The following is a 24180-nucleotide window of genomic DNA, read 5'->3' as shown; positions in this document are numbered from 1 at the left end:
TCTCAGTCAGCTGCTCTGCATGTAATCGACAAATAAACTTATTGGAGGATCCCCGCAATATTTAACAACCTTTTTCATCTAGCCCACTTCTGCCATTTAACTAATATAACTTTGTCAGGGATACATAAATTGCATATTTAAAAAAAATAAAAAATCTAAATATAGGATAAAGCCAAAGTAAAACATCTTAAAATCTTTATTGCATTTTTACAACATTTAAGTGTCCAAACAGAACCGATTTGGGATACAGCCTTTTTTCATTTTATAAATAAAAAAGAATACTATCTACAGGTCTTAAAAATGAATTTCAGCATGTTTTGAAGTAGAAAATGTCTCATAAATCAGACAACATGTGAAAAATCCTTCTGTAATAACCTTCATGATAGTACTAAGAATTATTGTGGAAGGTTTAGTTGATTTTCTATTTCCGCCCCCTGTAGCTTTCCTGCTGGTTGTGATCCTTGAAGGTCCTAGATATCATTTTTGGTGAACAACCTTTTACAACAGCCCATGCCCATAAAATCACTTTGAAAAAGGGGGAGCAGCCTGTTTTACCGACATACTAAATAACATACATAGCACATGTGAAAAACCAACAAAAAAAAAATAATACAGAATCAGCTCTCAATATTTTAAACACCAGATTAGGATCTGATTGTTGAACATCTGCCTGTTCTAAAATATGTAATTATATCATAGGTTGTATAGTTTCTCTTTGTTTCAACATGTTTGAAGTCAGTCGTTGATGCCTTTTATGTGATACTTAAATCAAGCAACATTCAAGTTGTAGTGAATAACTCTTAAAATCAGATAAATTAGTTCTCAACTTGTTTCAAGATTCAGTGATTCTTAAATCAAGCAACATTCAAGTTGCTTAATTTAAGAATCCGTGAATTTTGAAACAAGTTGAAAAGGAATTAAGCTGATTTTAAGATTTATTCACTCAGCTTTAAGATTCCTAGACTAAACCAGACATAAAATACATTTTATACTCAACTTAAGATTATTCTGTAAAATGACAAACTTAAAATAAGTAAATCACTTTTAAAACAAGGCAAATTATCTATGATGTCTAATTGTAATATTTAAGATCTTGGCAAGTGCCAGATTATTTGCAGTGCAGTGTAAACATTCATTGCAAAGCCTTGTTTCTACTCATTTACGCAGGGAAAACAAGAAACCCACTGAAGGTTGTGTGGCCATTGTGGTTGTCAAACACTCTGCCGTTATCCCACAGTTCCATGTAAACCTTATCACCTGTAGCTAACTGCAGAACAACAGAGTTACTGCTACTGTCTGAGCCATCATCTGAGAGGTTATCATAGGTTGAAATCTGACGGACGCCTTCTTTCATTAAAATGGCCCCCATTACGTGAGTGTTGTAGCCATAGGTGCTGAAGGTGAAGTAGTAGAGACCATTCACGGATGCTGTAAAAACTCCTGCAACAGAGCAAAGACAAGCAGATACAAGATGTGTTGTCTAGATTACAAATACATTTTTTTTTCTCTATGTTTTTTTTAAGTAGGTAGAATCAATGAATTATAGCTTTTCAGAAGGGTAAACTAACAATAAACTAGAAATATTACTAATTAAATAATGATTTCCAAGAAGTTCTGCAGAATATAGGATATTATATACTATGACTACAAATAAAAGTTATTATGTATGTCTTTTATTCAATGTAAATCCTTTGTTTTAATTAATGGGCCCCCAAAATTAAGTTCAGACTCATTCAATGTAGCCTGTCACTAAGAGTGAAATATCACACATAACACTTGGTAATTTGATCCATTGCTTGCATAATTTTTTTTTTACAAGTGCAGCTATAAACTCATACTAAAACTTTGAGTCAAACATAATCAGCAAATTCTTATGCTTCGTTTCAGCTTGTTTGAAATACCAGAGGCAAATGCGTCAGTCTAACAGCCTCAGGAAATAACATGTTTACAAGTAGGCTTTAAGTCATAGAAAAATGACTATTTTATCCTAAATAATAACGTTAATAAGCAGTTGTCTGTGGCAAAGCCTTAGTTAGAAATATGTTCAAAATAAATAATAATAAACTTGAAGGATATTTTTGACTTTTCAAAATGCACACACAAAGATTGTACATTACCTGTATTTGGGTCATATCCATTGCCAATGTTTGAGAAGACCCTCTTGAAAACCAGGGTCTTGTCTACACAGGGTCCTTTGTAAATCTCCCCGGAGTTTGCCAAAGAGGCCGAGAACGCGATCTGTGGACCACCTGTGGAAAGGCAGTTACATGAAGGAATTGTTAATGTTCATATAAAAGACATAAATCAGTGACATATAGATAAAGGTTGAAATCATTTGGTATTTTAATAAAAATAAAAAGCCTCTGCACAGTTGTATCATAATCAATCCTTTTATAATGCCCCCGTTGTGCTTTTGGGATATTCAACATCCCATTTGTCTGGTAAGATTTAAAAAAATATTTCTGTAGAATCATACTGTATAACATTTTATTAATATTTTGGGTTCAACTCTACTCTACATTGGTGACACAGAAACTTCAATACATTAAGCTTGATCATCTTACCTTTAGTACCATTCTGTTTCAGTGCGTCAATCTCCTTCTCGGTGGCATTTAGTCTCGCTTGCAGGCCTGTAAAAGTAAAAAGAAAAATGCCTAAAGAAATGCATCTCTCAAATGTTGTCTGGATATAAATAATATATGGTAATAATTCTTCATAATGAATCACCTTCATTCTCTTTGCTCAGTCTGTCCACTTCAGTTTTCTGTCTCGCCAGTTCGTCTACAGTCGCGTTGAGCCTGGCTTCCAGAGCTTCGACATCTTTTAGTTTCTCCCCCACATTAGTTATTAAATCCACTTTATCTTTCAGCCAATTGGGAATATACATATCACCATCCTGACCAAACCCGGGCTCCACGAGCAAGAGCCCTAGGAGGGTCAACAGACACAAAGCCCTGAACTCCATTTCTCAATATTCAATTTGTAATCTCTTGAATGTTACCTTTGTGGCTGGTGGTGTCTATACCTGCTCTATTCAAGTGTCTTTGAGCATAAGCAGTTTTAAGGCCCCTCAGGGATCCCAGATCTAGTCGTGTCCCAACAGGCCTACTAGTGAGTAAGTCAAAGAATTATCAACAGGGAATGTGACATATAAAGTGGAGTTACATAGGTTCTCTGTTTAATGCTTATCAGATCAAATTTTCCATAACACTGAAAATAGACATTTCGGAAAATTGAATTAAAATTAAAAAGTAGTTTTATTTTTTATTTTCCCCTTCTATTCATTTACGGTAGAAACATCTATTTCCCAGGCCAAGGAGCGTGTCAAACTACATTATGTTGTGGGGTTACAAGTTATGGAAATAGATTAAAAAAAAGCCCTGTTTACAAGAGCCAATTGACTAGGATGTGTTCTAGAACTCTGTGGAAACTGGTGCAGGATGTTCAATCAGACTTTAGGTTAATGTTAATGGGTCTGTACTTCTCTTTATTATAGGAATTGGGGAAGGCTTTAACAAGACATACACAATAAAATGCTTTCATGTCAGAAGAGAATGTGAATGAGATTATTAATAACGAACTAACTAGTGATTACTGGATTTGTAATGATCTACTTGCATGCAACTGAATCTTTAAAAAAAAAGTTTGTAGTAAGTAACAAAGTGAACAGTTATAGGCTACTGATCCAGTTAGGGATCTGTCTATAATGACTGCCTATCCTTTCACTTTTTTGAGAACAAAACGTTTGAGTGTAGCTTCATTTTGAATAAACAAATGACAACACATTAAAGACACTATGTGCAGTGTGGAGGTATTCCGGCTCTGTTAACTTACTTTCCAAGGGGACACGCCCATGGATTTTTCCATAGACATATACATGCTATAACACACACAATGTTGGTTAAAATAAAACAAATGCACCATCCCCAAAATTTTTTATTTCAACTCAACGTATCTATTCAAATGACCTGCAGACATTTACTTGGTGAAAACTTACTTTTGAGAGTTTCAAATTTAGAAAGTGTGTTCCAAATGCAAAAATATATTCAAACTTTCAAAAGATGAAGACTAGATGTCCACATTAGGTGTTATGCTTTGCTGCAAACCACAGTGTGCACTAGTTTGACTAGAGCTGTTTTTCCGCCTCAGGTCAAGTAATGGCAGCGTTTGTTCTCTTCGTGCTATTTTCTGTTCATGCAAATGTGTTATTTTTTCAGGAACGTTGCTGTGTCACAGATGGTATATAGAAGATAAAAAAAAATGTCCTGGGAACATAGGGGAAAATGTCTGAAGATACTGTATATAAGTTTAAAATAATGTTTGTTCAAGGTGGGAAATATGTGTGGAGAGTGGTTGTGGGTTAACAAACTTGATAATATCTGAACATTAATGTGCACAGCGTAAAAGATCTTATTATAGGCAGTGATGGAAGATAACACCAATATAGTTAATTTTATAAGTGTCATCAAGATCTTCCCCAAGGTGATGACGATTCCAGAGCCAACTACAATTACTTAAAGGTTAATAAATGATTGGATAAGGTATTTTGAAATGCAGGTAGCCATGTCAACAGATCATGAAGAAAGCTATGGTGGAGGGTGGAGTACAAAGAGAGGTTAGATTTGTCAGAACAAGCACATTACACAAGGGCCATTACATGTCAAACGGTTAATATGTGGAAAATATCAAAGATAATATGTATTGAATGATAATGAAATTACATAGTTTTTGTAACGATTTGAACACTTTGGAATACGTTACTTAAGTTATGTTGTCAAGTGGACAATATAATTTTTATTGTAATGATCTGCAGTTATGCAACTGTCAAAAAACAGAAAGTAACAAGTCATTACATACACTGAACAGTTGTACTGATCCAGGAAGGGATCCTTCTATAATGACTGCCTGTCCTTTGCACTTCCTTGCTCAAACCCAAATATTAGGTGTAGCTTTATTTTGAATAAACAAATTACAAAACAGTACAGACACTATGTGAAGTTTTACAAGCCAGGTGACACCCCCATGGATGTGTCCACACACAACAACATGATATAATCATGTAAAATCATAGTTTTAAATGAGACAAATACGCCATAATGAACTTTTAATACGACTGTAACATGTGACTCCATGGTAGAACTTAAAATACATTTAGCTATATGCTGTTAATATTGATTGAAATATTTACAACTCCATGTAGTTTTATGGCTTCATTCCATTACATGTGAAAGATTTTTGTAGCAGAAACAACAACAGTTTGTTTAGAACTGAATAAGGGAAATTCAAACTCTATCACAGAAAACTCAAGAGTAGCAGTCATCACAGTAAAATCCCCACTGTCATACTGTCAAAGTTGAATGATAATATTAATATATAATATAATATATAATAATCTTGTGTGTGCAGTGTGTTTTTGTATTTGCACGGTCATTCCACTCTGACATAATGTGACTGTTCATGTAGCTTTATATTTGGTTTGTATTTATTATGGCCATACTATGCGTCAGCTGTGTCTAATATTTGAATCCTAATGAAATGACAAATGATTAATAAAAATGGGACAAAATCATTGATGGCTTGACAGTCATTCTATCTCAAATGGTCAGATTATCTTTGAATTTTGAATGACTTTTGTTAGGATCCTAAAATGTGTATTTTCAAAACATAATTTAACTGCATTAAATTTATCTGCTGAATATTGTGATGTTTGTTTCAAAGTGTGCTAAAGGACATGGACTTGTTATCAGCCATGGATATTTTCCTAGGATTGATAAAGATCTGAAAATGTGATATTTCAATATTTAAATGCTGACATCAGCACCTGCATGTAACATCAACATGATTAAAAGACGGATCTGAGCAGTCATCGAAGCAGAACGAAGCCGAGGAGAGCAGGAATCTGAAGATGTAAGTTAAGACCTTCATTTGAGATGTATTTGTATATCTATATTTGCATTCAGTTCGTTTTACTTCATGCTATATCCTTTTACTTGTATGTATTTATTATTATTGTGACCTGACTAGCTGGAAGAAAAAGCATTTTAAAGTTACGTTCCACTTCAAACTGGCTCCCCACTATTGACTGCTATATAGAAAACAAACAATTTTGTTTGAGCATAAACACATAGGCCTACATGTATTTGGAGAGAGACCAACTATGTTATCAATTATTAAGTTCATGGAATAACGGCATTCCATCATCAATGGCCTCAAAAACTGGCTGCATTTATAATGTAAGTTGAAGAATAAATTTATATGTGAGGCATATGGGTTTTAGACACAATAAAGCAAGGCACCAGATGCATATACACATCTATAGAAGCTTATTTGGTAAAAAATAGTTCAAGTCGTTCTTTTCCCCCTCGTAGCTTTTGACATTGCATACAGAAGCTGCAAGGGAGAAGAAACCATCTCATACTATTTTTAGGTTTCCAAGATAGTAGAATATATTTTACCAAGTTACACTAAATTAAATGTTGCTGTTTTGCGATAAGTTATAGTGAATATTTAGGTTAAAAATTAAGTTTGCCTTAGCACACAAGCCACCTTCACTGGAAACCTACAGCACAGAGAAACATGTAATTTCGGCAACATTTACACATTAATTTAGACAATAAACAAACACATATTACCTACTTCTAACAGTGGGAAATAACCCGTCTCAGCACACTAATGTCCCTGCTGGGGCTCATCTACTTCATGTTTAGTTACATTAAAAGGTGCACTCTGCTGTTTCAGGGGAATAGAGATTTTGTTTACATTTGCAGAGCCAGCAGTTATGTTACAAAACATATTTTATCTTCATCTAATTCTCAGTATTAAATAATCATATCATCGTGAATCAAACCAAATTTATTTTGAGGAACCTGGAACCAAACGTAAGACTAGAATATGTTTGTAAACAATACTTTGGGCCTTCCTGATGTTAACAACAGTGAAACAGTAACTTTTCAGTATGTGAAAATGTTCACTTCTCTAACACAGCCAAAGTTACATAGTGCACCTTTAAGTAAGTAAGAGCAATTGGAACAACTATGGTAAAGGGAGGAATTGACATGCTTGGGCAGTGACTAGGCAGGTAAGAGTAAGGTGACAGGCAGGCTCAGGTATACTGTATGTGGGGGATATAAGGAACATCTGTTTACATTATTTATTTTTTATGTCATTCCCCTTCAATACGCTACCTTTTATTTTTGGTTTTACTCACTACTTTCTACCATCTATTTAAAAATGTATTGTACACTTTTTAACATGTTTTTTACTTTTATCCATCAACTTTTCTTAGTTCCTGCCTCTGGTGTTTCCCCATTGGAAATTGATTAGATTTATATTGATGAGTGTTTTTATTGAGAACTGCTTTTATAGTGCACAGTAATTACTGAGTCTTTTATGATCGTAAAGTCAAATGTCTCTCTGGTGTTTCCCCATTGGAAAATGCTAAGATTTATTATGGTGTTTCCTCTGTTCTGCTTTTATAATGTGCAGTTATCTGTGTGGTTGATTTGTTTATATTGTGTTGATCGCTGGTGTGATATTTTGTTGCACCATATCCCAACAGGTGATTCTGTCATTGGGTCCAGGCCAAAAACATTTAGTTTTCTGCATTTCACTATTTACATAAAGAGGCTGTAGACTGTAAAGCAAACAAAACAAAGTGTTTGATCTGGTTGGGCTCTGATTTGACTACTTGCCATTCATTTATATCTTTCTCTCACTAGATTTCTGCCTAAACGTTGAGTCCTGACGGAGTGGGAAAGTTTTACATATTCTGGACATGAGAGTATTTCCTTAACCTCAAAGACAAGCTGTTAGAATAACTCTGTTTCACTAAAATATCAGTTTCATCTGACAGAGCTAAGATGCAGTGGAGTCTGTTCCTGCTCATTCTGATGGGTAAGTGGATCATCTTATCAGCTCTACGGCAGCACCACTGCTCCCTGTTAAAAAATGTCTACAGTTTAATTTGGAGTCTGACAACTCATAGATATCATAAAACTTTGCCAGTTACTTTCATTTAAACAAGTATTTGATGTGTTACATTATTTTCTGAAATGCTTGAATAAATATTCACATTTAAAATATCTTACAAATTTTGCATGATTGCATCTCTTTAAAAAACAAAAATCCCCAGTCCATGTTGGATAAGGCCTGAGTTCAAATCTTTATTTCATTTTTGAAAACATTTTACATAAGCGATTTGAGGTACATTCTTTTTTCATATTATACATCAACAAATAGTATGTACATCTTTAAATAATGCATTTTCAGCATGTTTTTTAATAATCATACATTTGTCATAAATCAGACATGTGAACAAATCCTTCTGTAATAACCTTCAGAATAGTGCTAACAATGATTATGTGAAGTTCAGTTGATGTGAGGGCTTTTTTTTAGATAATGGGAATTAAAGATTAGATTGTTGAACAGTATATGAGAAATATACAGATGCAAACAACAAGATTTAGTTAAATAAACACTTAAATGTACATTTATTTCTTTATTTATACTAGTCTGAAAGAAGACATGTTTCCTTGTTTGAAAAAACAGTGCTTTATCCTGACGTGTCTCAATTCAATAAATTAGACTCAGAGCCACATTTTTTTAAGAGGATGCTTTAAGTGGTGGTGTGACCAGGGTACTCAAGGTTTTAATTTCATAAACATGTTTTTCGTGCTATCGGTTTAACACTAGAGTATTCTCTCTGGTTTTAGGTCAGGGTTCTTTCTTCACAAGTCAACTCTGCGAGTACCACTTCATTAATGAGAACAAGACCTGGTATGAAGCCCAGACGTATTGTAGAGATAAGCACACAGACCTGGCCACAGTGTATGACATGGAAGACATGGAGAGACTCAGAGCATCTATGGAGAATGAAGACAAAGCCTGGATTGGGCTGTACAACGAAACAGATAAAGGAGAAAAGAGGACGTGGCACTGGTCTCTGCCAGGAGTGGAGTATTATGCAGATAAGAATCAGTGGGATCCTGATCCTGAACCTAAAGTGAAAGCTGAACCCAATAATCACACTCCTCCTGAGAACTGTGTGGTCATAAAAAAGAACAAATGGCGGGACCACGGATGCCAAATACCTCATAGATTCATCTGCTACAATGGTGAGGATTTGTAGCTAATACTTCATCAACTTCTTACTGAATCACATAATACTGTTCATGTCATTGAGCGATGTTATACCAATACTCTACCACATTCTGGGCTGGGCTGGAATCCAGATAAATTAATCCATGTTTGATATGAAGTCAGCAACAAAAAGAGAATTAAATGCAACTAAATGACTTGATGTTTTAAATACTTGAAAACATGTATGGTGAGTTTTTTTTTAATCGATCACTCCACAGACACAAAGCTACCCAATGGCACATATCATGTGATTAATGAAAAGAAGACATGGCACCAGGCTCAGAACTACTGCAGAGTAAATCACACTGACCTGATCAGTGGAGGCAGTCAGTTAAAAGCAGCCCAGGATGAAATCAATAATCACATCCAGAAGACATTGTGGATCGGCCTGTTCACAGACACCTGGAGGTGGTCTAATGGCAGCACGTCCTCTTTCAGAAACTGGAGAGATTCTATTGAAGCTGAACAGAAGGGCGAGACCTGCACCACTGTAAAAAAGGATGGAAAATGGGTCTCTGTTAGATGTGATGAAACTAAGCCCTTCTTCTGCTATGAAGGTGAGTTATGCAAATGTCTATCTCAACTGTTTTCTCCCATAGGGACAGCATTGTTTTATATGAGTGTTAAAAATCCCTATCGAAGCTCAGTGTTTTTACCTGTTAACTGAACAAAGTTGCTGGTATGATCCTGTGTTTGTCTCTATTTCTTCCACTACAGACAAAGTGATCCTGATCAAGCAGAACAAGACCTGGGAGGAAGCCTTAAACTACTGCAGAGAGAACCACTATGACCTGGTCTCCATCATTAACCATGGCGAGCAGATATACGTCCAAGAGAAAGCCAAGAAGGCCGACAGTCCCTACGTCTGGCTGGGACTGCGCTACACCTGCACTCTGGGTTTCTGGTTCTGGATCAGTGACGAGGTGGTCGACTATAAGAACTGGAACGGGACTGAAACAAACAGCTGTGACCACTCTGGAACCATGGACAAAGAGGGAAAACACAAGTGGTTCAAAAAGCCTGATCAAAAGAAGTTTAATTTCATCTGTTCTATGTGTTAAAAACCCATCCTCCTCACTGGTAGCAGACTGTTAAATCATTTATCGTTTGTATTTGCTGGTTTATTAGTTTAGAAGATGTTTTCTCTATATAAAGTGTGTTCAATCTTTGGGTTTATTGAGTGGCATTCTGGGAAATGTAGTAATAACGACTTGGGGATGAGGGAAACTAGTCACAATCAGACTTAATAACTGCAGTTTGCTTTTGGAGGAAAAGTGGCCACACCTCAGTCAGTTACAATGTGGTAACTGATTGGACGGCACCTGGTTGTGGACTAACCAATCCAGCGTGGGCAATCTCTGTGTTTTGTTTTGGTTATTAAAGTAAATAGTGATATTTTTGGTTGGTTTTAGTTGAATGAGTGTAGTTCTAATTTTAAGAGTTGTCTATGGGTTGTATTTTGTATTTAATTTAAACAGCATCCATTCGCCTTGATTTCATTCCTCACCTCGCTTTCTTCTGTTTTGTCATTCATTTTAACATTCTTATTTATTTTAACCAATTCCATCTGGTTTTATGTTGCATCCCTTACCCCTAGAAAGCCGATTGTGACATTAATGACATCTCAGAAAGTCTGTTAAAAGATAGATGGAATCAAAGTTATTGCAACATGAAAATGTTATTGTGTTTTGAAAAAGAAAAAAAGGAAGCCGGTCGTATCACTATGTTAGTCAAAACATGTACTTTTCTTATCACATAAGTGAGAGAATTTGTCAGCTAGATGAAATAGGAATATATTCACCGATATTTACTAGTTTTCCTTAGTAAACATTTTATACAATGTGAAATATCTTTTGATGTTGTGATTTAAATCTGCTGATGGGTTTATTAATAAACCATATGCGAGTGATAATTATATATTTGGAGTTTTGTTGCTTGAATAAATTGTTAACCATGTACTGTCGTCTTTTTTCATGGGCTTTATTACTGTTTTATATCAGCACATGTATTTGCAAAGTGTTTACTATTAGTTGGATTTCATAATCGTTTTGTTATATTTGTATTTTTAAAGGAGGATGTGTGACCTAAAAGGCTGAAACACTGCTGACTTTACATTACTTTAGAGACTGTGTCATCTATTGCTTCGAAAAGTAAAATGTCACCTTCACTACTTTAGACAATTTAAGATATTCAAAGATATTTGACATGAGCACCACATTATTATTAGTATATGCCATGAGGTGGAAATATATGAATTGGTCTGAAAACATTAGCCTTTGGCAAATATGATGCCACATGCATGAACATAGCCTCAACAGTTATAAAATTAAAACCCAAAATGACCAAAAATGTGCTAAGGATGCTCTGAGGGTTACCCTATCTATTCAAATGACCAGCAGACACTTACTTAGTAAAATCTTAAGAGTTTAAAATCAAGATTGTGAGCAGATATTCACTGATTTTGAAGAAAAGTGATTTTGACAACAAGCATTCTCAAGAATGGTTGGCTCCACCTTTAATTGGGAATATTATAAATATAATTACAAGAAAGATGTTTACAGCAGCAATGACAGCAGTTTGTTTGGAAATAAATGAGTGAGGAAAGAAGAGTGCAGAAATACAAACTTCATCACAGAACTCAGGAGAAGCAGTCATCACAGTAAAATCCCCACTGATATACTGTCAAGTGAACTTTTGTGAGTGCAGTGTGACTTCAACTTGACTTTTTTTTTTTTTGCTTTTGAAGTATATCTTCTTATATTTGCATGATCATTCCACTGTAAAATAATGTGACTGTTCACATAGCCTGCAAGTTTATTTTTATTTGTATGTTGGCCAAAAAAATGTGCCAGCTGTGTCTAATATGAAAATCCCAATGAAATATAAAAAATAACAACAAGAATAATTGCTGGCATGACAGTTATTATTAACTCATGTGGTGAGAATATCTTTATATAATTTTAAATGTGTATCTTCCTCTTTTTTTCTACTGACTTCTGTGATACGATTGATTCAAAGTGTGCTGAACAACATGGACTTGTTTTCAGTCACGGATATTTTCCTGGGGATAATAAAATCTGATATTTCAATATTCAAATGCTGACGTCAATGTGGCGACCTCCAGGTAACATAAACAGGGTCAGTAGACGGTTGTGAGCAGTCATCAGAGCAGAGGGAAATTGAGGAGAAGCTGGAATCAGAAGATGTAAGTTAAGACTCTGCTATATTATTTGAGTTGGCTTTCCAAATAACTAATTATTTAACTTTATTAATTCAACCATCTATTTATGTATTCCAGTTAGTTTTACTTTGCGTATATATCCTTTTTATTTGTATGTATTTATTATTATTTTTATTATCATTTATTTGTATTTCATTACTTTTAATATGCAACCTTTTGTTTTTACTCACACTATTAACTATTCATTTTTAATATTTTATCTTTTTATCCTTTATTTTTATTTTATTCGTCTACTTTTCTTCATTCCTGCCTCTGATGTTTCCCCATTTCAAAATGATGAGATTTATTATGGTGTTTCCTCTGTTCTGCTTTTATAATGCGCAGTTATCTGTGTGGTTGATTTGTTTATATTGTGTTGATCGCTGGTGTGATATTTTGTTGCACCACAGGTGATTCTGTCATTGTGTCCAGGCCAAAAACACTTTTATTATCTGCATTTCACTATTTACATAAAGAGGCTGTAGACTGTAAAGCAAACAAAAAAAGTGTTTGATCTGGTTGGGCTCTGATTTGACTACTTCCCATTCATTTATATTTTTCTCTCACTAGATTTCTGCCTAGACGTTGAGTCCTGACGGAGTGGGAAAGTTTTACATATTCTAGACATGAGAGTATTTCCTTAACCTCAAAGACAAGCTGTTAGAATAACTCTGTTTCACTAAAATATCAGTTTCATCTGACAGAGCCGAGATGCAGTGGAGTCTGTTTCTGCTCATTCTGATGGGTAAGTGAATCATCTTATCAGCTCTACGGCAGCACCACTGCTCCCTGTTAAAAAATGTCTACAGTTTAATTTGGAGTCTGACAACTCATAGATATCATAAAACTTTGCCAGTTACTTTCATTTAAACAAGTATTTGATGTGTTACATTATTTTCTGAAATGCTTTAATAGATATTCACATTTAAAATATCTTACAAATTTTGCATGATTGCATCTCTTTAAAAAACAAAAATCTACAGTACATGTTGGATAAGGCCCGAGTTCAAATTGTTATTTCATTTTTGAAAACATTTTACAGTAGCGATTTGAGGTACATTCTTTCTTCATATTATACATCAACAAATAGTATGTACATCTTTTAAATAATGCATTTTCAGGATTTTTTTAAAATCATAAATGTATCATAAATCAGACATATGAACAAATCCTTCTGTAATAACCTTCAGAATAGTGCTAACAATGATTATGTGAAGTTACGTTGATGTGAGGGCTTTTTTTATTAGATAATGGGAATTAAATATTAGATTGTTGAACAGTATATGAGAAATATACAGATGCAAAGAACAAGGTTTAGTTAAATAAACACCTAAATGTACATTTTGAACATTTATTTCTTTATTTATACTAGTCTTAAAGAAGACATGCTTCCTTGCTTGTAAAAACAATGCTTTATCCTGACGTGTCTCACTTCAATAAATTAGACTCTTAGCCAAATTTATTTTAAGAGGATGTTTTAAGTAGTGGTCTGACCAGGGTACTAAAGGTTTTAATTTCATAAACATGTTTTTCGTGCTATCGGTTTAACACTACAGTATTTTCTCTGGTTTTAGGTCAGGGTTCTTTCTTCACATGTCAGCTCTACGAGTACCACTTTATTAAAGGGGAGATGAACTGGACTGATGCCCAGAGGTATTGTAGAGATGAGCACACAGACCTGGCCACAGTATATGACATGGAGGACATGAAGACACTTAAAGCATTCAAACAGAATAAAGCCGAAGCCTGGATTGGGCTGTACAACAGAGCAAATCCAGAACAAAAAAGGATGTGGCACTGGTCTCTGCCAGGGGTGGAGAATTATACAGACCCCGAGGATCGGTGGGGCAATCAGCAACCCAATGATGCCAATGAGAACTGTGTGGCCATAAAAAACAACAAATGGCATGACTGGGGATGCAAAAAACTTAATAAATTCATCTGCTACAATGGTGAGCATTTGTAGCTAATACTTCAACTTCTTACTGAATCACATAATACTGTTCATGTCATTGAGCGATCCACAATGTTACACCAATACTCTACCACATTCTGGGCTGAACTGGAATCCAGAGAAATTAATCAATGTTTGATAGGATTTTAGTAATTAAAAAGAAAATTAAATAAGACTATATGACTTGATGTGTCATACTGTATAAGTCAAGACATGTATGGTGATGCAAGTTTTTTTTAAATTATTCCACAGAAACAAAAAAAAGCAATGAAACATTTCATGTGTATCATGAAAAAAAGAACTGGACTGAGGCTCAGAACTACTGCAGGGAACATCACACTGACCTGATCAGTGGACTCAGTCAGTTAGATGCAGCCAAGGCTTCAATACTGACGTCGGAAACATTTTGGATCGGCCTGTTCAGCGACACCTGGAGGTGGTCTACTGGCAGCACTTCCTCTTTCAGAAACTGGGGAGATTCTATTGAAGATTCTATTGAGCAGAAGGACGAGAACTGCACCACTGTAAAAAAGAATGGAAAATGGGTCTCTGTTAAATGTGATAAAACTAAGCCCTTCTTCTGCTATGAAGGTGAGTTATGCAAATGTCTATCTCAACTGTTTTCTCCCATAGGGACAGCATTGTTTCATACAAGTGTTAAACAATCCATATCGAAGCTCAGTGTTTTTACCTGTTAACTGAACAAAGTTGCTGGTATGATCCTGTGTTTGTCTCTATTTCTTCCACTACAGACAAAGTGATCCTGATCAAGGAGAACAAGACCTGGGAGGAAGCCTTAAACTACTGCAGAGAGAACCACTATGACCTGGTCTCCATCATTAACCCTGTGGAGCAGATATACGTCCAAGAGAAAGCCAAGGAGGCCGACAGTCCCCACGTCTGGCTGGGACTGCGCTACACCTGCACTCTGGGTTTCTGGTTCTGGATCAGTGACGAGGTGGTCGACTATGAGAACTGGACCGGGACTGAAACAACAAATAGCTGTGGCCACTCTGGAGCCATGGACAGAGAGGGAAAACACAAGTGGTTCAAAAAGCCTGATCAAGAGAAGTTTAATTTCATCTGTTCTATGTGTTAAAACCCATCCTCCTCACTGGTGGCAGACTGTTTAATCATTTACTCAGTTTGTATTTGGCTGTTTATTAGTTTAGAAGATGTTTGCTCTATATAAAGTGTGTTCAATCTTTGGGTTTATTAAGGGTAATTCTGGGAAATGTAGTAATAACGACTTGGGGATGAGGGAAACAAGTCACAATCAGACAGACTTAATAACTGCAGATTGCATTTGGAGGAAAAGTGGCCACACGTCAGTCAGTTACAATGTGGTAACTCTGTGTTTTGTTTGGTTATTAAAGTAAATAGTGATATTTTCCTTAAAGTTGGTTAATTGTAGTTAAAGAGCTGTATTTTGTATTTAAGCGAGTGATAATTATATATTTGGAGTTGTGTTGCTTGAATAAATTGTTAACCATGTACTGTCGTCTTTTTTCATGGGCTTTATTACTGTTTTATATCAGCACATGTATTTGCAAAGTGTTTACTATTAGTTGGATTTCATAATCGTTTTGTTATATTTGTATTTTTAAAGGAGGATGTGTGACCTAAAAGGCTGAAACACTGCTGACTTTACATTACTTTAGAGACTGTGTCATGTCTTGCTTCGAAAAGTAAAATGTCACCTTCACTACTTTAGACAATTTAAGATATTCAAAGATATTTGACATGAGCACAATATTATTATTAGTATATGCCATGAGGTGGAAATATATGAATTGGTCCGAAAACATTAGCCTTTGGCAAATATGATGCCACATGCATGAACATAGCCTCAACAGTTATAAAATTAAAACCCAAAATGACCAAAAATGTGCTAAGGATGCTCTGAGCGTTACCCTATCTATTCAAATGACCAGCAGACACTTACTTAATGTGAAATCTTAAGAGTTTAAAATCAAGATTGTGAGCAGATATTCACTGATTTTGAAGAAAAGTGATTTTGACAACAAGCATTCTCAAGAATGGTTGGCTCCACCTTTAATTGGGAATATTATAAATATAATTACAAGAAAGATGTTTACAGCAGCAATGACAGCAGTTTGTTTGGAAATAAATGAGTGAGGAAAGAAGAGTGCAGAAATACAAACTTCATCACAGAACTCAGGAGAAGCAGTCATCACAGTAAAATCCCCACTTATATACTGTCAAGTGAACTTTTGTGAGTGCAGTGTGACTTCAACTTGACTTTTTTTTTTGCTTTTGAAGTATATCTTCTTATATTTGCATGATCATTCCACTGTAAAATAATGTGACTGTTCACATAGCCTGCAAGTTTATTTTTATTTGTATGTTGGCCAAAAAAATGTGCCAGCTGTGTCTAATATGAAAATCCCAATGAAATATAAAAAATAACAACAAGAATAATTGCTGGCATGACAGTTATTATTAACCCATGTGGTGAGAATATCTTTATATAATTTTAAATGTGTATCTTCCTCTTTTTTTCTACTGACTTCTGTGATACGATTGATTCAAAGTGTGCTGAACAACATGGACCTGTTTTCAGTCACGGATATTTTCCTGGGGATGATAAAATCTGATATTTGAATATTCAAATGCTGACGTCAATGTGGCAACCTGCAGGTAACATAATCAGGGTCAATAGACGGTTGTGAGCAGTCATCAGAGCAGAGTGAAATTGAGGAGAGCTGGAATCAGAAGATGTAAGTTAAGACTCTGCTGTATTATTTGAGATGGCTTTTAAATTAACTAGTCATTTAACTTTATTAATTTAACCATCTTTACATGTACTCCAGTTAGTTTTGCTTCTCAGCATGTCCTTTTTATTTTGATGTATTTCTTATGTTTATTTGCATTTAATTCCTTTTAATACGCTACTTTTTTTCCTCACTACTCACTATTCTCTCTTTTAATATTTTATCTTTGACTTTTTAACCTTTATTTTTAATTTATCCGTCACTTTTCTATGTTCCTGCCTCTGGTGTTTCCCCATTTGAAAATGCTAAGATTTATTATGGTGTTTCCTCCGTTCTGCTTTTATTGTGCGCAGTTATCTGTGTGGTTGATTTGTTTATATTGCGTTGATCGCTGGTGTGATATTTTGTTGCACCATAGGTGATTCTGTCATTGTGTCTGGGCAAAAATATTTTGTTATCTGCATTTCACTATTTACATAAAGAGGCATTCCTGACTGTGAAGCAAACAAAAAAAGGGTTTAATCTGGTTGGGCTCTGATTTTGACTACTTCTCATTCATTTATATTTTTCTCTCACTAGATTTCTGCCTAGACGTTGAGTCCTGACAGAGTGGGAACGTTTTTTTATATTCTGGACATGAGAGTATTTCCTTAACCTCAAAGACAAGCTGTTAGAATAACTCTGTTTCACTAAAATATCAGTTTCCTCTGACAGAGCCAAGATGCAGTGGAGTCTGTTTCTGCTCATTCTGATGGGTAAGTGCATCTTATCAGCTCTACGGCAGCACCACTGCTCCCTGTTAAAAAATGTCTACAGTTTAATTTGGAGTCTGACAACTCATAGATATCATAAAACTTTGCCAGTTACTTTCATTTAAACAAGTATTTGATGTGTTACATTATTTTCTGAAATGCTTGAATAAATATTCACATTTAAAATATCTTACAAATTTTGCACGAGATTGCATCTCTTTAAAAACCAAAAATCCCCAGTCCATGTTGGATAAGGCCTGAGTTCAAATCTTTATTTCATTTTTGAAAACATTTTACAGAAGCGATTTGAGGTTTTTTCATATGTACATCAAAAACTAGTGTGTACATCTTTAAATAATGCATTTTCAGCATTTTTTTTATAATCATACATTTGTTATAAATCAGACATATGCTTCAGAATAGTGCTAACAATGATTATGTGAAGTTCAGTTGATGTGAGGGCTTTTTTTTAGATAATGGGAATTAAAGATTAGATTGTTGAACAGTATATGAGAAATATACAGATGCAAACAACAAGGTTTAGTTAAATAAACACCTAAATGTACATTTATTTATACTAGTCTGAAAGAAGACATGCTTCCTTGTTTGAAAAAACAGTGCTTTATCCTGACGTGTCTCACTTCAATAAATTAGACTCAGAGCCAAATTTATTTTAAGAGGATGTTTTAAGTGGTGGTGTGACCAGGGTATTCAAGGTTTTAATTTCATAAACATGTTTTTCGTGCCATCGGTTTAACACTACAGTATTTTCTCTGGTTTTAGGTCAGGGTTCTTTCTTCACATGTCAGCTCTACGAGTACCACTTTATTAATGAGAAAAAGAACTGGACTGATGCCCAGAGGTATTGTAGAGATAAGCTCACAGACCTGGCCACAGTGTATGACATGGAAGACATGGAGAGACTCAGAGCATCTACGGAGAATGAAGACGAAGCCTGGATTGGACTGTACAACATAAGAGGAGGAAATAGGACCTGGCACTGGTCTCTGCCAGGGGTGGAGTCCAATGCATATCGATGGGGCATTCATGAACCCAATGATAGTGGAGGTAATGAGGACTGTGTGATGTTGAAGACGGAAAACACTTGGGCGGACGTCAGTTGTCATAGGAAGTTTGCATTCATCTGCTACGATGGTGAGCATTTGTAGTTAATTATTCTTCAACTTCTAACTGATTCACATAATGTTTCGTGTCATTGAGCGATCCACCATGTTACACCAATACTCTGCCACTATCTGAGCTGAGCTGGAATCCAGAGAAAGTAATACATTTTTTATATGGATACAGCAATAAAAAAGAGAATTAAATAAGACTTACGATAGGTAATGTACTTTGAGACATTTATGGTGATGCATGTTTTTTTGGTTCACTCCACAGACACACAGCTACACAATGACAAATATTATTTGATTAATATAAAGATGAACTGGACTGAGGCTCAGAACTACTGCAGGGAACATCACACTGACCTGATCAGTGGACTCAGTCAGTTAGAAGAAGCCCAGGGTGTCATTAATAATTACTTCCAGACCGTTGAAGAAAAGAGATTGTGGATCGGCCTGTTCAGAGACACCTGGAGGTGGTCTAATGGCAGCACGTCCTCTTTCAGAAACTGGAAATATTCTAAGAATAAACAGAGCAAAACCTGTGCCACTGTGTTAAAGGAGTCTAAACAATGGGGTTCTTATGACTGTACGAGTAAAAAGCCGTTCTTCTGCTATGAAGGTGAGTTTTGCAAAATTCTATCAAGACAGCATTTTAATTTAAACTAAAAGTGTTTTATATGAGTACAAAAAAATGCAAATTGGAGCTCAGTGTTTTCATCTGTTAACTGAACAAAGTTGCTGGTATGATCCTGTGTTTGTCTCAATTTTCTTCCACTACAGACAAAGTGATCCTGATCAAGCAGAACAAGACCTGGGAGGAAGCCTTAAACTACTGCAGAGAGAACCACTATGACCTGGTCTCCATCATTAACCCTGTGGAGCAGATATACGTCCAAGAGAAAGCCAAGGAGGCCAACAGTCCCTACGTCTGGCTGGGACTGCGCTACACCTGCACTCTGGGTTTCTGGTTCTGGATCAGTGACGAGGTGGTCGACTATAAGAACTGGAACGGGACTGAAACAACAAATAGCTGTGGCCATGCTGGAGCCATGGACAGAGAGGGAAAACACAAGTGGTTCAAAAAGCCTGATCAAGAGAAGTTTAATTTAATCTGTTCTATGTGTTAAAAACCCATCCTCCTCACTGGTGGCAGACTGTTAAATCATTTATCGTTTGTATTTGTCTGTTTATTAGTTTAGAAGATGTTTGCTCTATATATAAAGTGTGTTCAATCTTTGGGTTTATTGAGTGGCATTCTGGGAAATGTAGTAATAACGACTTGGGGATGAGGGAAACAAGTCACAATCAGACTTAATAACTGCAGATTGTATTTGGAGGAAAAGTGGCCACACGTCAGTCAGTATCAATGTGGTAACTGATTGGATGGCACCTGGTTGTGGACTAACCAATCCAGCGTGGGCAATCTCTGTGTTTTGTTTGGTTATTAAAGTAAATAGTGATATTTTCCTTAAAGTTGGTTAATTGTAGTTCTAGTTTAAAGAGCTGTATTTTGTATTTAATTTAAACAGCATCCATTCGCCTTGATTTCATTCCTCACCTTGCCTTCTTGTTTTGTAATTTTCTTTAACACATTCTTGTTTATTTTAACCAATTCCACCTGGTTTTATGTTGCTTCCCTTACCCCTAGAAAGCCAATCTTAACATTAATGCCATCTCAGAAAGTCTGTTAAAATATAGATGGAATCAAAGTTATTGTAACTTGAAAATGTTATTGTTTTTTGAAAAAGAAAAAAAGAAAGCTGGTTGTAACACTATGTTAGTCAAAACATGCAATTTTCTATCACATTATTAAGGGAATTTGTCAGCTAGATGAAATAGGAATCACAGATTTATACTAGTTTGCCTAAGTAAACATTGTATACAATGTGAAATATCTTTTGATGTTGTGATTTAAATCTGGTGATGGGTATATTATTAAACCATGTGTGTGTGATAATTATATATTTGGAGTCTTGTTGATTGAATAAAATGTCAAATCATCTACTGTCTTCTTTTTTCATGGGCTTTATTCTGCCATTTTGTATGCTACATTTTTACCGTCAGAATATACAGTAAACAAGAATAGTTTGGAAGATGTTAAGCACCTGATCAAAAACTAATCAAACTTATACATTAAATGGAAAGCACTGAACACATGTATATGTGTTTACTGTTTATTTCTAAAAGCTTTCACTGTTATAATTCAATGATCATTGGTTCAATGGATATATACAATATATAACTGAATTAACTGTTTTCTTTTGGCACATGTATTTTCAAAGTGTTTACCATTAGTTGTATTTCATAATCGTTTTGTTATATTTTTAAAGGAGGATGTGTGACCTAAAAGGCAGGAACACTGCTTACATTAGAGACTGTGTCATGACTTGCTTCAAAAGTAGAATGTCACTTTCACTACTTAAGACATTCAAAGATATTTGACATGAGCACCATATCATTAATATATGCGATGAGATGGAAATGTATTAATTGGTCCGAAAACATTAGCCTTTGGCAAATATGATGCCAAATGCATGAACATTGATCATAGCCTCAACAGTTGTAAAATGAATATCCAAAATGACCAAAAATGTGTTAAGAATGCACTGAGGGTTGACCTATCTATTCAAATGACCAGCAGACACTTACTTAGTGAAATCTTAAGAGTTTAAAATGAAGAAAGTGTTTTCCAAATGTGAAGAGTTATTTAAAAGCCTTCAAAGATGGAGACTAGATGTCGACATTAGGTGTTATGCTTTGCTGCAAACCACAGTGTGCACTAGTTTGACTAGAGCTATATTTCCGCCTCAGGTCAAGTAATGGCAGCGTTTGTTTCCCTTGCGCTATTTTGTGTTCATGCAAATGTGATTTTTTCCAGGAACTTTGCTGTGTCACAGAGCGACTGCTCCCGTGCTCCATACATGACGTGACCTGAAATAATGTCCTCACTTTCTACTGCCAGTGAATCCTGTCTGAGACGTATGTTCTGAGACTGTAAATAGAAAAAACATTTCCAGAGAATATATGGTAAAAGCCAGGCAAGCCTAATGAATACAATCAGTTTAAGATATGTTTGTTGGGTGGGAAATATCTGGTCAAGGTGCAAACAAATCCTTCCGTAATAACCTTTATAATAGTGATAACAATGATTATGTAAAGTTTATTTGATGGTGCTTTAGAAAATTAGATTTCAGTTCAGAGGATTGAAAAAAATAAGAATGTTGAGAGTATGGCCATTAAAGATTAAAGAGAAATTTAAAGATGCAAACAAACAAGGTTTAGTCAACATCTTATTGTACATTTTGGACCTTTTATTTAAACTAGTATGAAAAAAGACATGTTATGGAAGCAAATTAGCCAAGTAATTTCAAAATTGACCAGACTTTGAATTTTTTTTTTTCGTATGCCAGATGGTGGGTTGAAAAACTTGATCATATCTGATCATACAGAAAATATATGAACCTTTTTTTACTAAGAACTCTTATACTGACTTCTGTCATACGTTTGTTTCAAAGTGTGCTAAAGAACATGGACTTTATTTTCCTGGGAATATAGTTAAGATCTGAAAATGTGATATTTTAATATTCAAATTCTGACGTCAATGCAGCAACCTCCAGGTAACATAATCAGGGTCAATAGACGGTTGTGAGCAGTCATCAGAGCAGAGGGAAATTGAGGAGAGCTGGAAAAAGAAGATGTAAGTTAAGACTCTGCTGTATTATTTGAGATGTTTTTTTAACCAACAAATTTAACTTTATTAATTCAACCATCTACATATGTATTCCAGTTAGTTTTACTTCTCAGTATATCCTTTTTATTTGATTGTATTTATTATCATTATTATTTAAATGTATTTAATTCCTTTGAATACATAACCTTTTGTTTTTACTCACTACTTACTATTCTCTCTATTAATATTTCATCTTTGACTTTTTAACCTTTATTTTTATTTTTATTTTTTTTCGTCTACTTTTCTTAGTTCCTGCCTTAGTGTTCAATCTGGTTGGGCTCTGATTTGACTACTTCCCATTCATTTATGTTTTTCTCTCACTAGATTTCTGCCTAAACGTTGAGTCCTGACGGAGTGGGAAAGTTTTACATATTCTGGACATCAGAGTATTTCCTTAACCTCAAAGACAAGCTGTTAGAATAACTCTGTTTCACTAAAATATCAGTTTCATCTGACAGAGCCAAGATGCAGTGGAGTCTGTTTCTGCTCATTCTGATGGGTAAGTGGATCATCTTATCAGCTCTACGGCAGCACCACTGCTCCCTGTTAGAAAACATTTCTACAGTTTAATTTGGAGTCTGACAACTCATAGATATCATCATGAAACTTTGCCAGTTACTTTCATTTAAACAAGTATTTGATGTGTTACATTATTTTCTGAAATGCTTGAATAAATATTTACATTTAAAATATCTTACAAGTTTTGCATGACATTGCATCTCTTTAAACACTAAAAATCTACAGTACATGTTGGATAAGGCCTGAGTTCAAATCTTTATTTAATTTTTAAAAACATGTTAGTGACCAAGATTTTACAGAAGCGATTTATTGGGTACAGCCTTTTTTCATATTATACATTTAAAAAACAGTATGTACATCTTTTAAATAATGCATCTTCAGTAGGTTTTTTTTATCATAAATTTGTCATAAATCCGACAATTAAGAACATATGAACAAATCCTTCTGTAATAACCTTCAGAATAGTGCTAACAGTGATTGAAGTTAAGATGATGAAGTTAAGTTGATGGGAGGGCTTTTTTATATATATATATATATATATAAAATGGGAATTAAAGATTAGATTGCTGAACAGTATATGAGAAATATACAGATGCAAACAACAAGGTTTAGTTAAATGAACACACAAAATGTACATTTTATTTACAGTAGTCTGAAAGAAGACATGTTTCCTTGAAAAAACAATGCTTTATCCTGACGTGTCTCACTTCAATAAATTAGACTCCGAGCCAAATTTATTGAAGAGGATGTTTTAAGTAGTGGTCTGACCAGGGTACTCAAGGTATTAATTTCATAAACATGTTTTTCGTGCTATCGGTTTAACACTACAGTATTTTCTCTGGTTTTAGGTAAGGGTTCTTTCTTCACATGTCAACTCTACGAGTACCACTTTGTTAATGAGAAAAAGACCTGGTATGAAGCCCAGAAGCACTGTAGAGAAAAATACACAGACCTGGCGACAGTGTATGACATGAAGGACATGAAGACACTTAAAGCATTTAAACA

General features: G+C 34.9%; 3 protein-coding genes across 4 annotated transcripts; 2 read left to right on the top strand and 1 right to left on the bottom strand.

The window, feature by feature from the left end:
* Positions 1-173: 173 nt before the first annotated feature.
* cbln11 (cerebellin 11) lies at positions 174-3033 on the bottom strand. The gene is made up of 4 exons (XM_080051954.1): positions 2728-3033; positions 2565-2630; positions 2118-2249; positions 174-1440 (listed from the first exon to the last, which is right to left on the bottom strand). The coding sequence occupies exons 1-4, from the start codon at positions 2963-2965 to the stop codon at positions 1160-1162; spliced, it is 717 nt and encodes a 238-aa protein (XP_079908080.1). The 5' UTR covers positions 2966-3033; the 3' UTR covers positions 174-1159.
* Positions 3034-14035: 11002 nt separating this feature from the next.
* Positions 14036-15421, top strand: LOC307269111 (putative C-type lectin domain family 20 member A). The gene is made up of 3 exons (XM_080051950.1): positions 14036-14310; positions 14565-14903; positions 15065-15421. The coding sequence occupies exons 1-3, from the start codon at positions 14055-14057 to the stop codon at positions 15409-15411; spliced, it is 942 nt and encodes a 313-aa protein (XP_079908076.1). The 5' UTR covers positions 14036-14054; the 3' UTR covers positions 15412-15421.
* Positions 15422-17017: 1596 nt separating this feature from the next.
* On the top strand, positions 17018-20866 carry LOC307269108 (C-type mannose receptor 2-like). Of its 2 annotated transcripts, none has more exons than XM_080051945.1 (5): positions 17018-17053; positions 17627-17802; positions 18583-18954; positions 19198-19545; positions 19707-20866. In XM_080051945.1, the coding sequence occupies exons 2-5, from the start codon at positions 17769-17771 to the stop codon at positions 20051-20053; spliced, it is 1101 nt and encodes a 366-aa protein (XP_079908071.1). In that variant the 5' UTR covers positions 17018-17053; positions 17627-17768; the 3' UTR covers positions 20054-20866. The 2 variants fall into 2 exon arrangements, with proteins under 2 accessions (XP_079908071.1, XP_079908072.1); XM_080051946.1 differs by having other exon boundaries at positions 17034-17053; positions 17762-17802.
* The last annotated feature ends 3314 nt before the right edge of the window (positions 20867-24180 follow it).

The sequence above is a fragment of the Ammodytes marinus genome, assembly GCF_949987685.1.
Source record: "Ammodytes marinus genome assembly, chromosome: 23".
Taxonomy (NCBI): Eukaryota; Metazoa; Chordata; class Actinopteri; order Uranoscopiformes; family Ammodytidae; genus Ammodytes; species Ammodytes marinus.
Note: the sequence above shows the minus strand (reverse complement) of the source record. Positions and strands in the feature narration are given on the sequence as shown.